The sequence below is a fragment of the Ostrea edulis genome, chromosome 3, assembly GCF_947568905.1.
Source record: "Ostrea edulis chromosome 3, xbOstEdul1.1, whole genome shotgun sequence".
NCBI lineage: Eukaryota > Metazoa > Mollusca > Bivalvia > Ostreida > Ostreidae > Ostrea > Ostrea edulis.
Window position 1 is genome coordinate 55683963 of NC_079166.1, and position 18574 is coordinate 55702536.

The 18574-nt window shown below is 36.9% G+C and overlaps 1 protein-coding gene across 1 annotated transcript; it reads left to right on the forward strand.

The window, feature by feature from the left end:
* The first annotated feature begins 574 nt into the window (after nt 1–574).
* On the forward strand, nt 575–18424 carry LOC130052639 (uncharacterized). The gene is made up of 4 exons (XM_056158183.1): nt 575–1002; nt 12724–12811; nt 15019–15237; nt 17475–18424. Exons 1-4 carry the CDS (start codon nt 655–657, stop codon nt 17696–17698), a joined length of 879 nt encoding a protein of 292 aa, XP_056014158.1. The 5' UTR covers nt 575–654; the 3' UTR covers nt 17699–18424.
* The last annotated feature ends 150 nt before the right edge of the window (nt 18425–18574 follow it).

An 18574-nucleotide genomic window follows, 5' to 3' on the forward strand; every position in this document is an offset into this window, starting at 1 on the left:
TACGCAACACAAACAATAGAGCATTTGTGATTTGAAAAATGCAGTGATGTCTGTGTATAGCATTCTAATTTTTAAAGCGATCATGAGTAAGCCTTGCCCCCTCCCATGTGCCGGGATGTAATTTCATCTAGGTTGCTCACGGTCGTTTTAACGCCCCTGTGTAATACCAGTATATTTTATAAAAATTCCAAAATAATTATTAATAATAAATTAACAAAGCTGACGGTTTGTTCCTGGTACAGAAGTGCAGGATTTTAAACAATGAGACAGTTGATAAACAGTACGTTAATCATGTTCAATAATTCACTCTGCTAGATCGTTCACAAAAGTAATTGCAGTATTTCTGGATATTCGTTTCATTTCCGTCTGTCGGAAAATGGATATTTTGCAGTTCAGTCTTTTGTGAATTATTATCATGTATTTATAGATAACTTTTGTATGGAAACCAAGCATTTTGCATAACGAAGTCACAGTTGTTAAGCATGACTTTCCTGATACAAATGCAGGTGACTGTAGAACGAACGGTATTATTCAGAACGGAACAGTTATGTGTACTGTAATATCTTGTTAAATTCATCTGTATTTCTTATAGAGAGTTAGAACGTTTTAGAGGTTTTGTCTACCACACAGAAAAGGTTTTCGATAAACAAGATAATGAGAATTAACCAGAGCGTTTTATATTTCACTTTTCATTTCATCTGCTTGTTCTTCAAAGTATCTGCACAATGTGAAAGTTTAGACATTCAAATGGCGACTAAATTGATTGCAAACTCGAGGTTCAATATTACATTCATGAGTTACAATACGATTGGGAGGAATTTATGTATAAAGGAATGTCTGAAGTATCCCGCGTGTCTGTCCGTTAATTTTGATAGAAGCCATTTGAAATGTGAACTGGTCAGCTTTTCCAGTGATGTCAATCATGTTTATTTACTCGAGGATTCAAGATTTGAACACATCGTTATCAACAAGACCGCAGATATATCAACAGACAATGAAATGGTAAGTTGTTTATGTGTGTATATACAGCAGAAAAAAAAATTAACTATCGCTTTAAAGTTTGTGACTTAAAGGAAGTTCGGGATCGACAGTTGAAATAAGGGAAAAATACATTTACATGATTCAAGTGTCCAATGCTATTGGATAGGGTAGTCACGGGAATGCCTCCTTTATGACGAATAATAATAATATTTTTACCCTGGTTTACAGATCGTGGTACATGCTTGTGATAAATATTGACCACGATCTTTTAGAGTACGTGTAATTTGATAATTTCAGAGATTACGATTGTTGCTTTAATTTGAATTGCTAATTTACCGATACGTGCAAAAGTTTATTAGTATTATATTAATAAAAATAAATTCACCTTCCACTATCTCGTACATGTAGTTATGAGATAATTATCTCGTAATTGCAAGAAACAGATCTCATAATTACGAGATAAAGATTTCGCAATTACGACATAAAGATGGAAATTACGAAAAAAGATTTCGTAATTACGAGAAAATTATCTCGTAATTACGGGCAAATATAAATATTGGTCACATATTTTCATTCATATACACACACACACACACACACACACACACACACACACACACACACATATATATATATATATATATATAGTACTCAAAATTTGATAAGGATCATAGATATTTTTCTGTTTAAAAAATTAATAACTGCATAACTGGCAATATTATGTCCAAGTGAAATCAACAACGTCTTCAACAAACTTGCACGTGCATTTCATGCCATGGGAAATGCGGTTCTCATCACAGCACGATTTTCACTCAGGCATCGGTGTCTGATTCTTTCTAAAATTTCAAACTCACTTGTCTGTTTACATTACGTTTATCAACACAATGTCCCCTCAACGTGTAAGGCATCGCCTGACGACAAAACAACTGGGCAGATGTATTGGAATGCTTGACGCTGGATATTCACAACGTGACGTTGTAAATACACTAAACGTCAGCCAGAGCGTTGTAAACAGGGCCTGGAACCGACAGCAAACTTTGGTACAGCAGCACACCGACATGGGGGTGGTCATCAAAGGTCGACAACCCAACGCCAAGACCATTTTGTGGCTCTTCAGACACGACGCCATCCCTTCTGGACAGCAACCAGCCTACGTAACGACCTCCTGAACGCCTCGGGGGTGAATGTGTCCACTCAGACGATACGGAATCGGCTTCCCAATGCAGGTCTCAACTCGAGAAGGCCATGTGTTCGAGTCCCTCTGACTATTCGACACCGGCGGGAGCGATTGGACTGGGCTGAAGATCATGTCACTTGGACACAGAACGATTGGGTTCAAGTTCTGTTCACCGATGAGTCCAGGTATTGTTTGGACTTTTCAGACAGGAGGCACCGAGTGTGGCGACGACAACGTGAACGTTTCCATGATGCCAACATCAGTGAACATGACCGTTATGGTGGTGGTTCCATCATGGTCTGGGGTGGAATCAGCAGGGATGGAAGAACAGATCTTCATGTCCTAGAGAGAGGAACAATGACGGGGTGCGGTACCGGGATGAGATCCTCGATGTTTACGTCAGACCCTACGCTGGTGCTGTTGGCCCCGAGTTCATCCCGATGGATGATAACGCCCGTCCTCATCGCGCCAGGGTGGTGGAGCAGTACCTTCAGCAGGAGACAATTGTCCGTATGGACTGGCCAGCACGCTCGCCGGACTTGAACCCGATTGAACATGTATGGAACATGCTGCAGGTTGCTCTTTCACGTCGTAGAGCACAACCCACGACTTTGGAAGAGCTCGGAAACGCCCTCGTGGAAGAGTTGAACAACCTTCCCATTGGAAACAACAGGGTGCTTATTGACAGCATGGCTCGACGTTGTCAAGCCGTCATTGATGCAAGGGGAGGCCATACCCGGTATTGACACTTCACCGACTAAGTGTAATGATGGACTATCCCCAAAAACTGTGTAATTCTTTCTCTGGTTACTTTTTGTAATGAAATGCCTTTTGATGTTGATATCAGATTTCAAGCATTCCGTATTGATAAAAGTCCATGCCGTTCATGAATTTTCATTCATAACCTGAGTAAACACGTTTCTGAGTCAAATTTATGTCTTTTTTTATGTTGGTGGTAAATTACACACATATAACCTAGTGATCCTTATCAAATTTTGAGTAGTATATATAAGCTCTCATCTTCTTCCGTAAATTTTTAAGGCTGTTTGAAGAATAGGTACATATTGTCATCCATTGGTACATGTGTACTACTAATTTCACGTATTGATACTATGTGCCGAGACAAGGCATTAACGTCCCTCTCGGGAATTTTTCACTCATATGGAGACGTCATTAATACCGGTGAAGGGCTTCAAATTTAGGCCTTTGTTCGGCGCTTACGGTCATTGAGCAGTGCGGGTTCTTCAGCGTGCAATCCTACTGTAACACGGGACATGCGTTTTGAAGATCACCTCCGAGGACCCGTGATATTCACACCAGATGCCGAGCGTTTGACGATTGAACTGTCACTACCTGTTTTAACACTTAGGTTTGTCGCGGCCGGAATTCAAACCTCGACATTCCACATGCGAGGCGAACGGTCTCCACCGCGGAGGTTATCAGATACAATAGTCAATTGGTGTTGACAACGAGAGTGAAGATTTAAAGTGCAGACTGCTACAATAGGTTTGTTGCGGCGAGGCGACAATGGTGGTCGACACTCGGATACCCTGGTAGCGGGGACGGGTTTTGTTCAATTGATAGATAGATAGATAAAAAGCATTAAAACAATACTCAACATCCAAAGTTTTGCATCACCATTACGTGGATCAGCAGTCCCCAGGTCCTAGATAATTTTTAAAAAAAGGATAAAGCAACGGATGGTTAGGTGCACGATATTGTAGGTTTTTTGTTTATGTTTTCCAACGGCCTCGCAAACCGGTCCTACTAAACAGAGATCGATAGAGTACGTTGGTAAAAGGATGAGGTGAAAGAACAGTTAGAGTTGGCCCCCTTTTCTGTGGTCAATAAAAGAAATTTTACTGTACAAATGTTATTTTGTACGTAGACGCCACAGATAATGGTTTTTGAAAAGTTTTAATAGTTTCCTTTGTTTTTGTCACGAGGAGTGTCGAAATATCAATTGATTCTAGAACCCTATAACAATCAGTTTTCGTCATAATCCGCGGACTTCATGAATAATGATCAACAAAATGGGCAACTATGAATAGATCCCGTGCTTTCTCCGTATACAAATCACGTGACATTTAATTGTGATAGAATCTTGATATTTTTTTTAATTAAATGGAAGCTATGCATTATTTTTACTGAATACATATATGCTGCATATGTGATCGGTATTTTTATGCATGCTATTTATTCGTGGTGATGATGATGCTAATACATTTACCTAAACACGTTATCAAAAGGGCATTCGGTCATAGATACGGCCGCTGGAAAAAAAAATGAAATCAGAAATCAGTACAAATCTTACTGTCATTCAAATAGTTATTTTCAACTAAATTTGGAAATTATATTAGAACTGTTAACCGTCAACATACATTTCGTTCAAATCTTATATTATATTATGATGCACTGAATATATGTCACAAGTGTTCACAAAAAAAATAAATAAAAAAATAGAGACACCTCCTCTCCTTTTCTCAAGATCTTGATCGAATTTGCCTTGAAGCAAAATATATTAAAAATATTTGGGCTCGTATAATCATTGATGAAAATACCTTGATTATCTATTTTTATATTTAAAAAGCACGCGCTTTGAAAGCACATGTATATGTAGTAGTCTTTATGTTTCGGTCAATTATATTACAGGTAGAATGATACACCAAAAGATCTACCTGTAATGTGTAAAATTTTAATAAAGAAATTAAAATAATACTACCAGGTAGTACATTCCACTTTGCATTTAATGTAAACAAAGAAAATATGTAATTATTTGTTTAGAAAAATAGATTAAGAAACGTCAACTTATTTCTGATAACGATATCTACCCTTGTATAACTTAATATAATTCACCAAAATTTAGTAAATAAATTTAGTAAGTAAAGCACACAATACATCCACATCACGTGACATCGTCTTCTGTATAGAGCGAGCTATTCCGGGCAGGTCATCGAGTTCAAACAGGTTTCCATAATGGAAAGGCTTCTAGTGAAAATTTTGCTAACCCTTTTTTTAAATATCGGCGATAAGGGCTACGTTTATCGCCATACGAAATTTAAAAGTTTATGATAATATACAACCATAACCTACATGTAAATCATTAAACTGTACCTAATATCGTTCATATATTTCCAGATCTGTAAAAGTGTGGGCGGGACCAAATTCCTATGGAAATCTCAGCTAATGGTCGTTATAACGATCTAGTTCGTCAGTACAACCTATCATTGGTTCAAATGCTGTCTGACATGTTCATACCGATTGTTAGGCCGTTCTTAGCACACTGGTTTTGACTACGAATAACTCCGTTTACTTGATCAAGATATAGGGCTCACAGCGGGTGTGGCCGGTCGACAGGTGATGCTTACTCCTCCTAGGCACCTGATCCCACCTCTGGTGTATCCAGGGGTCCGTGTTTGCCCAACTATCTATTTTGTATTGCTTATAGGAGTTATGAGATAAATCACTGTTCGTTATCTTCACCTTTCATATGTAATTTTTTGTAGAAAAGAAGTAAATCCATCTGTGTTGGTTGAATTGTGCCATTTGTAGCCTAATCAATCACTAAAAATAACTCGTATATCTTAACTCAGTAAAGGCAAAATGTAAAAACCAAGAATATGACAGCATAGAAAACGAAAACTAATGAAAACACATATGATCCAATGAGCTATAAAAAATACCTACTACTATCAAAGCCTCTCCTAACATTAAAGGCAGAAATATGTTCCCCATATTTTCCATCAATTTGAACTCGACATTTCATAGTATCAATAAATATAAACTATCAACTAATTTTCAAAAGTATCCAAAATATTATTTCATAAATAATACTGCAGCAACAACCCATGGATAAACAAGAGCTCCATAGGCCACATCGCTCACCTTAGTCAACTTGATTTGCCCTATATATTTGCATGTAAAACTTTGATCCCCTATTGTTGCCCCACCCTACATCTGGGGGCATGATTTATACAAACTTGATCCTGCACTATGTCAGACAGCTGACACATAAATTTGAACTTCTCTGGCCCAGTGGTTCTTCAGAAGAAGATTTTTAAAAAGAGTTTCCCTATCTATTCGCATGTAAACTTTGATTTCCTATTGTGGCCCCACCCTACCTCCGGGGGCTATGATTAGAACAAATTTGATCCCATCCTATATTTGCATTTTTGTCATTATTTCCCCCTTTAAAGGGGGCTGACCCTTTATTTGAACAAATTTGAATTCCTTTCACCTACAAATGATTAGTACATGTACCCAATTTGATTGAAATTGGCCAGCTGGTTACGGAAAATATATTTTCAAAATTTCTTAGCGAATTTTCACTATTTTGCTAGTATCTTCCCTTGGAGAAGAACGCTGCCCCTAATTTGAATAAACTTGAATCCCCCTCACCCAAGGATGATTTGTACAAAGTTTGGTTGAAATTTGGCACGTGGTTGTGAAGAAAATAAAAATGTAAAAAAAAATTACAATATCAATGACAACAACAACACCAATGACAGACAACAGAAAGTTTTGATCAGAAAAGCTCATTTGAGCCTTCAGCTCAATGGAAAAGAAGATAATTGTATTGAGCATACATTTATAAAGATACAGTCGAGTTCGCTATTAATATATTACAAGACCATGTATCTAGTGAAAATGGATCTTGAAGAGATTATAAATTTATGTCATAATATATTTGTAAAAGATAGATCCCTATACAACAAGGTTTATAAATAGATAAAGTATTCAGTATTGCAGTAACAAGTAAATATTTGTTTTACAATCTTGATTAAGGTCTACACTGACTAGGCTAGGGTCTTCAATGGCTAGATAGGGTTTATACTGATTAGGTTAGGATCTATATTGACTATTTGGATAGAGTCTACACTGACTAAGTTAGGGTCTACCAATACTAGGTTATGATTTACACTGACTAAGTTTGAGTCTACACTGACTATGTTAGGGTCTACACTGACTAGGATAGAGTCTACACTGAATAAGGTAGGGTCTACACTGACTAGGTTAGGGTCTATACTGACTAGGTTAGGATCTACAATGACTAGGTTAGGGTCTACACTGACTAGGTTAGGATCTACAATGACTAGGTTAGGGTATACACTGAGTAGGTTAGGGTCTAGACTTACTAGGTTAGGGTCTACAATGACAAGGTTAAGGTCTATACTGACTAGGTTATGTTTTTCACTAACTGGGTTAGAGTCTTATCTATCTACATTTATTAATACAGTAGGTTAGGGTCTATGATGATTATGTTGTTTGACACTGACTGGGTTATGTATAGCATCAACATACAACATGCCTTGTCTCCACATCCATAATGACAAGTTTTTAGGCTTTAATTTAACTCAAGTCATAATGAAGAATCATGAAATATATCTGCAATTGATCAAATAGTTCATTGAGCAGCAATACATGAAGACAAAATATGAATTCTTCACTCTTCAATATTTTGACTTAAGTAATACATATGTTTGATAATTACAGCCAGTATAAATGGCTCATCAAAATTTGGTCCCTTAAAAACTAAAGTACAGAACTCCCCTAGCCCAGTGCCTCATAGAATTGCTTTGAGTGATATTGATATATAACATATGATTGAGCCCTCACCTTTTAGTGTCTGTGCAATAAGTGTGTTCAAATACATGTATTAAGAATAATTTATAACAAAAACTTTCTAGTACAAAACCTTCTTTAACCTATAATCGGTTACACTATAGGACTTTTAATTTGTAACAGGAAAGAACAAAATGTGACAGACCAGATTGGGATTCAAAACTTGTGGCCAAGTAGCTCAGTTGGTAGAGCACCTGACTAAAGATTCAGGGGGCCCGGGTTCGAATCTCAGTCTGTCTGTTGCATTGTCTCCCTTCTTGTTACACTTGGTGCCGTAGACCAACCCCTGGAACTGACACAGCCTGTGACAAGTGAAAATGCCTTCCAGGTTATAAAGATCCTGGATTGATGTCTTGAAGGTGAGAAAACATTTATGGAGGGAAGAATGTGGCAGTCAGACAGGTTCGATCACCGGGAGTCATCTATAGCTCAGTTGGTATTTTGGACCTGGCAAGAAATTCAGGGATCGAGCCCAGTATCGTTTTATGGCTCATGCTACAACATAAGACAAACTAAGTAGGACTTATGCAGGTCTTAATACAGGGGATAATATCTGGAATTTGAGCCTATATACTAAATATTGCATATCACACACCACTTAACAATATACGATCTAATTATCAGCATATGTTTACAGATATCATAATCAACAATATCTAGCTTAACGTAGAATTAACGCCGTTAACTGTTAGTGACATTCAACTACTCAATGCATTAACACAATAAGTATATCGCATACCTTAAGTATTACCTTTTTAGACATTCTCGAAAATGTTTCTACCATATTCGTTTTCATTTCCCCCACAAATATCCAATCAATAATTATTTAGCGCAATAATGTCAATCGACACATTTTGGGATCGGGATAGACATATTGTATAAAAGCTAAAATTGAAACGGATAATTTTTTCTCTGACTAAGTTATGTTATATACTCTGTTCAAACTCACCGAAAAGAATAGAGAGTTTAAATGGACCACGGAATGCCAAGAAGCATTCGAGAAGTTAAAGAATCACCTGACCACGGCACCAATACTATGTCACCCAGACTTCCGGTATTCCTTTATACTTGATACAGATGCCAGTCAATTTGGACTTGGTGCTGTCTTATCGCAAGAAATTGACGGAAAGACACGAGTTATCTCTTATGCCAGTAGCACATTGTCAAAATCAGAGAGGAAATACTGTGTCACACGCAAAGAACTTTTGGCTGTAGTGTTTGGATGTAAGCATTTTCGACATTATCTATATGGTCACAAGGTGATTGCAAGGACATACCACAGTACACTTAGGTGGCTTCTAAATTTTAAGGATCCTCAAGGCCAGGTAGCAAGGTGGATAGAATTTCTTGGTACCTACGATATTGAAATCAGACATCGAACAGGTGCCAAACACTGCAATGCAGATAGCTTAAGTAGGCACCCCTGTCATCAATGTGGTTTCTCTGAAGACTGGGAAGAGATCAATGACCATGGCAGTAACAAAGATTCTCGTTCAAATTACATACGTCAGATTAATACTGTATCTGAGGGCAACGGAACTGTGTGACAGGGCATGCAGGATAATGACCAGGAGCTGTGCAAAGTAAAGCATTGTGTAGAAACTAAGAAACGCCCATATTTTTCAGAAATCAAGCATGAAAGCAGAGTTATCAAATCACTTTGGTCACAATGGAATCATTTGGAGATTAAAAATGATCTCTTATGCAGGAAATGGATTGGTGATAAACAGGTTTACCACCAAATCATAGTTTCCTTGTCTGAAAGGAGAGATATTTTGAAAGAATGTCATGACTCGAGGACATCAGGTCATTTGGGTGTGAACAAAACTCTACAAAGAGTTAGAAATAAATTTTACTGGACAGGATTACGAAGTGATGTACGTAGCTATGTTATTGGATGTGCACAATGCAGAAAGAGGAAAAATCGTTCGGCAGGCAAATCTTGTATGCAACTGGATCAAAGTGGCAATCCAATGGAACGTATAGCAACAGATATAATGGGACCACTACCCGAGTCTGAGGAAGGCAACAAGTACATTCTCGTAATATCAGATTATTTTAAGAAATGGAGGGAGGCATTTCCACTTAAGAACATTGAAGCACAGACAGTGGCAAGAGTTATAGTGGAAGAATTCATAACCAGGTTTGGGGTGCCAGAGGTAATTCATAGTGATCAAGGTCGCCAATACGAAAGCCGACTATTCCAAGAGCTCTGTGACTTGCTTGGTATACGAAAAACAAGAACAACAGCATTCCATCCCAAATCAGATGGGATGGTAGAGAGGTTTAATAAAACCTTAGCTACCATGTTATCTGCTTATGTTTCGGATCATCAACATGATTGGGACCGACATCTACCTTACGTTCTAATGGCATACCGGTCCGCACAACATGGGAGTACTGGTTATAGTCCTAATATGCTTATGCTGGGGAAGTTTCCATCCCACTGGATCTCATGTATGAACTCCCTAAAGACATGATACCGTGTAATGTCCATGACTACGTTTGGAAGTTAAGAGAAGTTCTGGAAGCAGTACATAGACATACTCGACAATATACTTCTCAGTCCATGAAGAAGAAATATCACGACCAAAACGTGGTCCGCAAACAGTTTGACATTGGGGATCAAGTTTCCTCAGAGAAAGATGGGTAAATCCCCCAAGCTTATGAGCTTTTGGTATGGTCCATATAAAATTGTAGGAAAACACACACAGATCTAACCTATACAATTCAGAAAGAGGGTGCACCAAAAATAACATTGGTACATGTAGACCGCATAAGATCCTATGGTTGTCAGAAATTACAATTCGAGTCTGAGAATGAAGTTAGACCACAAAACGAGTCGGATGATTGTAATGATACAGAAAGAACAGTCGTAAATGACGAAGAAGTCGACTTGCTTAGTAACACAGATCTGAATGAAATAGAAACTGAGTATTACAGTACCAGAACAAGAAAAAGACCAGCATGGTACTCTGATTATCAGTTTGATTATAATGTTTAAGAGAAATGCAAATACTTCATAATCCATTTTCATTTATTTCTCTGTTTACAGATCAGCCATAGTAAGCAGCATGCCTTTAACAAAAGTAACCCCTAGGAAACCGGGATTTCTGTGCTCGATTTGCTTGTGTCGACTTCCTACTCATGAAAAATGGCAAGAACATCTTCTTGCCTGTGCTGCTGACGATATTGAAAGAAGAAAGTTTGAGTGCAGTGATTGTGATAAAGCTTTTGCTAGGCAGGCACTACTGATAAGACATCAGAGGAGAATTCACCAGGTGACAACTAAATGTGACAGTAAACAAGCAACACTTCAAGATGAACAAGACGAAGCCACAACTTGTTCAGTAGATGAAGGAAATGACAAGGAATGGCAAGATGATCCAGGTGATCTCATTTACGAAAATGAATTGGAAGGTGGTAGAACCATTAGAAAGAAAACTTCGCCTATATTACCTGGAGTAAGACGTAGAGCAGAAGAAGTGAAAGCAACAGACACAGTCACAAGCGAGAAGATACCTCGGGTAGTCGATGATGAGAACAAACAGGTATCCTTGCAGCATTGCCCATGTTGAAAACACCAGGTAATTATGTTGGATGCAAGCACTCAGACACAACGGATTAGCCATCAGAAAACGGTACGGATCATCAGAAAGTATCAAAAGGACGGCGAGTGTGTGAAGTTTGAAGAAGACATTTGGAATGATTAGGAGACACTGAACCCCCCCCCCCCAAAAAAAAAACCCAACGATATTCATAATTGTGAGGCACACACAAGATCATTGCATAACATGCTTATTTATGTATGTTAATAAAAAGAATTTGCATTCCTTTCTGCAGATTTTGAATCATTGAAAAAAAAGTTTGTCTTGTTAGGTTGATAAACATGCGGGACGCATGTATACAGAGGCGTGGGTAGTGTAATGATTAATAGTTATAGTGTATTAGGTCCATGTCTTCCAAACGCAGAAGTGATTTATAATTTGGAATAATCCAAGGACATGATCTCCCCTTTTGGATAGACATGGTCCAGTAGTATATAAGAGCCTGCAGTCGAGAAGTCAGTCGGTCTGATGTGAACAGCTCAAGAAGCAAGAAAGAGTAATAATAGGTAGGCTAAAAATAGAAATAGGCTAGGGAGAAAAGGAATAAGCATAAGTGAAAAGAGCTTAAGGAATTGCAGTGGGGTACTGGGTGCAATTATCCTGAATAAGGGTGAGGCACCCTGTACTTTCAATAAGCAATAGGAACTTGGCTCAGGAACACAGGGCAAGTAGCCCAGCCAGCGAACTACCCTCTGTGTATGATTAGAAACCCGAGATAAGTAACTCGGTACCAATCAAAGCTCGGACAGAGAAATAGAGAAAATTGTTTTAATGATAAATCAATAGCTCAAGTAGAGTAAGAGGAAAATTATAAATATATGACCCCATCTCTTGTAAAGAACCCAGTAACACGTTACAGTATATTAAAACATCTCCTTGCTTTATTCAAAATTTCAAAAAAGGTTTCTCTTCCCTGATCAGCAACATATACTCGCAGTAAAACACCTACATAATTAAATTCACTGACAATATCAATCTATTAACTATTATACGCCCATTTTTGTGTTACTTAATATCACGCCGTTTTGAAATACCGGGTTTTATTATTTTGATATTGTTCCACTTGTTGCAATAAAGATACAATATTCTCAACATTTTCTGTAAATTTTGCGGTGATTCAGCGACACACTCAATCATTTCTACATGTACATGTATATTCTACAATACATGTACATGTATAGTCTGCAAACTTAAATCAATCCGAAAAGTGCCATATGTGGGTTTTTTGTATTTGGTATTGATTTTATTTTGTAATAATAGGTTTTTGGATCGAGTACAGAAAATGTAAAATGCAAATAAAATGTAATAGATCCATTCTATTTGTATTTATTTTAGAGCAAGACTACAGTTCGCGGAAAGTGTAATGAATTATTTCACAAATGTGTTTTGACAAAGTCAGTAGGAAGACGCTGTTTACCAGAAGGTGGGTAATCCAAAATATGACGTCATGTATCGTTTCACTGCAGTTGTTACATCAGTAATTTCATGATAACGTCCAGTACATTAGCTGTACCGAATCATTTACCTCTGTCTATGTGTGTATATTTAGGTCACCTGAATCATTAAGGTGACCTATTGCAATTGCTCTGCATCCGTTGTCGTCCATCGTGCGTATACAATTTAACATTTTTAACTTCTTGATAACTGTCATTCCAATTCTTTTCAAATTTGATATGAAACATCTTTATGACAAGGAAGGGACATAAATTGTAAATTTCAGGTCTACTGTACACCTGGGCCTTAGGGGCGGGACAAAAACTACCAAAAATGACTAATTTTCAAAACTCTTCGTCTACACAACCGCACATATGTAAGAACAAATACATGCTTAGTGATGAAAAACAGGAAGGCCTCTACCAAAATAGCAAATTTTCATGATCCCCGGGGTAAAGTTTCTGTCTTCAGGGTGGAGCCAAACTTTGGATATAGTGTTTATGTTTAAAACATTTAGATTACATCTTCTTTAATGCTATTGATACTAAATTGAAAGCAAGTGGATATTTAGGGCAAATAAGTAGCCCATTATCCAATTTGTTTTCATGACCCCAGGGGTAGGGGTTTAGTATCAGGGTGGGGTAAAAATAGTCATACTTATTAAATATGTTTTGATGATGGAAAGAACATTTTTCTCTTGTTCTAGATAACTACCATTCCAATTCTTTTCAAATTTGATATGAAGAACCTTTGGGACAACCGAAATAAAATTTAGGACTCCTTCATTCGAGGAGGCTTACAGCAAAAACTGACGAAAATGACCATTTTTCAATAATCTTCAGTACAACCGCACATTTGTAAGAAAATCTAAATGCATAGTTTTTAGAGCAGGAATGCCTCTACCAAAATTGGAAATTTCACGATCCCCGGGGTAAAGGTTCAGACCACAGAGCTGGGCGAAACGTGTTATATAGTGTTAACGAGTAAAACTTCTTTAAATTAAATCTTAATATTAATGCTATTGACACTAAATTGAAATTAAAGGGATACTTACCGGTAGAAGGAGCAGATAACCCATTATCAAAATTGTATATTTCATGATCCCAGGAGTAGAAGGATTTAGTTCCAGGGTTTGACCACCATCATTACAGTGACTATTATCTTTAACATTTGAAATACCTCTTCTTTAATTTTGATGATGCTGTATCAAAACTAAATGCATATTAAGGGAAAGCAGAAAAAGATATATAAAATCGCGAATTTCCAACCGCAGAATTTTTACTCTAATGCGGGACCAAAATGGTCATACATGTATATAAAGTCTTTCATCGGTATAGCTACTTTCGGGACATTTAAGTTAAAAGAACACATCTTGTTTTATACTATTGCTGAATATTAGAATGTAGCTTCGATATGCAGAACACACACACACACACACACACACACACACACACACACACACAATGACATTGTGGATCAGCTGTTTTGACGAATAGGACACCAAAACATGTAGTGTGCAGTGTAAATGTTTGTAGATTTAGTGTAGTTGTGGTACGAGGTGTATTTATATGTAATTTTTGTTGTTCTCTGTTAATATTGGCCATCTTATGTAATTCTTTTCGTTTCTCCTGAAGAAGGGACGGGTCCCAAAAATTTTGACAATCTGGTTGTTCGTGTTGTTGGTCATTTTAGCGTTTTGATGAAATTATTTTAATTACATTAAATATGTTCGCTGACAAATGACTCTTTTAATTCATAAAAACTCGAAATATGTGCACGCTTATGCGCAATATTACTATCTAATTTTACTTTCACTTTATCCGGAAATGTGTATTGTTAGCTCGTACAAAAAAAAATCCAGTTTTTAAATGCAATATGACACGATAGTGTAAGAACATAGTTTACCAATTTACTTTAAAATGACTATAGTTTGTCCTCTTACAATGCCACAAAAGTATGCGAAGTTTGAACATCCTTAGTTTAAGGGTAGCTTTATATTCTGCCCAGTAGCTTGTAACGGACACACATGCACGCAACTTAGCGATGCTATATTTCCTCCGCAACTAGTTGCAATAGGGGATAAAAACAAAATTTTAAAGATATTGAATATAAAATTCATGTGGTAGAACTTATCTCTGCATACCATAACAGACAAATATCATCGCAGTATACCCTCTCTCTTCTTTTTTCAAAAAGGTAAGCGATGGAGTTTTCATAACATTGCAAGGAACAAGACCATTCATTCGAGCTCAGTTTGGAGTGATAACCTGCCTCAACGTGGACCGCAATACCTAATTGATGGCATCCGGACGGCAATCAATCATTACTGCGCGGCCACCAAGACGGAGTCACAGCCATGGTTTGCAGTCGATCTACAAAATGTGTATCAAATTGACCACGTTCTAGTTTATACTGGTAAGGCTGATTAAATAGGAAATTTCCATTTTCAGGAAATTGACAAGTTTAAGATAAACATTTAACATAGTTGCTGTAATTGTTCACACGCCATTATAACTTTCTTAGAAAGCCTTTTTTCAGTACGAATTCATTCACGATATATGTAGTGATATTACTGTATAAAAAGTGACGATAAGGAACAATGATCATTCTCATAATCCCATGAAGAACACAAATTTTAGGAGAAAGAGAGCACTAAAAACCCAACAACATTCCTCCCCTCGGGATCCGGGTTAGAATATGTTCCCCGCACTCCTTGCTTGTCGTAATAGGCGACTAAATGGGGCGGTACTAAAACCGAGGCCCCGTGTCACGGCAGGTGTGGTAAGATGACCATTATTACCAAGAACCACACAGTTCATAGGTTTAACGTATACACATACAATGATTTGTACAATATATTTAACATATAAAGCTTGAAATAATAAATAAGAATATGCGGAATACACATGTTGTAGTACAATTGTAATACTGCAATTTTCTATCAATTATACGTGTTATATAAGCTCTAGTTTGACATGTGTACAATGGAAAAATGAACAACACACACAGTTATTCCATGGGGATCCGGAAATTAGAACAGGTCCTCAGTACACTGTACCCCTTGCTTGTTGTATGAAGCGACTAAATGGGGCGGTCCTTCGAATGAGACCGCAAAAACCGAGGTCCCGTGTAACAGCAGGTGAATTTAAAATCTAATTTAAAATGTAACACCTGATGATTTTTTTAATTTCAAAAATTTATTTAAGATGTAACGCCTGAGGATTATAAAATGAAAACGCTTGCGTTAAAATATTAATTTTCTGTGATGTTTATTAATTTCAAGGGGGCCTCAGTGGCCGAGTGATTAGAGCATTGCGCTCAAAATCACACGGCTTCTCACCTCTGTCAGCGCGGGTAAGTGAAAAAGTTTCCCAGTTTACTTTCGGAAGGTCGGTGGTCTCTTCCCAGGTACATTGTATCTGGGTTATCTCTTCCACCAATAAATACTGGGCGCCGCCATATAACTGAAAAATTGTTGAGTGTGCCGGAAAACATTAAAACAATATTAATTTCAATATCTTAAACCGGACACTGATTTTTCAAACAAATTATACACACACACACACACACACACACACACACACACACACACACACACACACACACACACACACACACACACACATACATACATATATATATATATATATATATATATATATATATATTAATTATGTCGTGGCCTTTTCAGTGCATTTATATATATATATATATATATATATATATATATATATATATATATATATATATATCTCCCTCGTGCATAGCTCTTATCCTTGGACGAATTTGGCTCCACTTGTTTGGCACGCTGTTTTTGGCTATATTTAGATCTAAAACTTCATAGTTATTTCGGATTTCAAACACTTCGGTTGAGCATCACTGAAGAGACATTATTTGTCGAAATGCGCATCTGGTGCATCAAAATTGGTACCGTATAAGTTTTACATTATGACCCCTGGGTCGAGGCCTCTGCTGGTGGACTGTTAGTCCCCGAGGGTCTCTACAGCCCAATAGCTAAGTACTTCGTTACTAGCTTGAAAATACGGATGTATATTTAATTGCTGTTATAAAATTTAGAAATTCATTTCAAAATTAAGGATTATCTCCCTCATGCATAGCTCTTATCCTTGGACGAATTTGGCTCCACTTGTTTGGCACGCTGTTTTTGGCTAAAACTTCATAGTTATTTCGGATTTCAAACATTTCGGTTGAGCATCACTGAAGAGACATTATTTGTCGAAATGCCCATCTAGTGCATCAAAATTGGTACCGTATAAGTTTTACACACACACACACACACACACACATATATATATATATATATATATATATATATATATATATATATATATGCCTGTTGACAAAAAAAGTTGATATTCTCCTGTGGGGTTATTTTAATGACGTCATAGAATTGTACATTTGAAAGCTGTCGTATCTTAATGTATTGTGAAGTTTATCACTCACACATATGATAGGTGAAGATAACGAACAGTGATTAATCTCATAACTCCTATAAGCGATACAAAATCGGGTTACTGTGGGGGTAGATTTATATTTAAAGTCTTTATAAGGCCCACCCTTCTCCTAGTGTATTACAAATACATTGTTAAGCAAGGTCACTTATGTTTAATTAACATCTTGATATTATTTAGGATGGAATAACGGTGAACCTTGTAACACATACCAAGTAAGAGTGGGCGTGACCACAACATGGAACGAAATGACGTCATGTGGAGTGGGATCACAGGCACAGGACGAAACTATCGTCTGCAAGGATTGTCTCCTGGGACGCTATGTTCAACTTCAGCTTACATCGACAGATGCTAGCTGTCATATTGTAACATGCGAAATAGAAGTTGTTGGAAGCTTAATATAAGCGGAGGCAAATGTTTACTTTGTTTATTAAAATTCAAAATCATTGATAAGACACATGAGTATAGGTAGTTTATAATGCGAGAATATCATTAAATTAATGCTTGTTTCGAAGACATCTGCTGTAACTAAGTCTGCGTTTCTTTGTACATTGAGTATATCGTGGTACTTAAATATTGTATGTCCTGAATTTGTCTCGTTGTGTTGAATACCCGGGATGTGTTTAAGTTGGACATTATTACCTATCGATTTTCTATTCATATTTACCTCTCATAATTTCGGAACATTCGGCAATATACTTTATAACTTACGTGTACACGGACGTGTTCGTATTATACTTTATAACGTACTTGTACACGGACATGTTCGAATTAATATTTTTGAAGAAGAGTTTAAAGAATAGTTAAAATGTACTGTAAAGCAATGATATTTCTTCAACAGCGATTTAAACATCCATGGTTTGAGTGTATATCAGAGCATCGGGTATCCTAGACTTACAGGTTTCAGAAATCGCTTCATTTTCATAACTGAATAATATATAAACTTAGCGAATGGCTGAGGTTTTTGTTATCTTGGTAATATTTCTATCAAGAAGTGGACATTTTAATAATGCAAAGAAACATTTAACAGAACAAGCATCAGACGCTTTTTATGGTGTATTACGTAAGATTCGTTATTTCAATTTATCAATTGATTGTCAGTTAGACATGTTTGATAAAGTCATCAACCCAGTTTTACTTTAATTCTTGTGAAATATAGGGATATGAAAATATGGATATTATTGAAAAAGTACACCTTCAATCTTAAGTCAAGTACCCTAAATTGTATGATGTTTGAAGAAAGTGGCAGATTTACATTGTCACTCAATGTCAAAGATAGG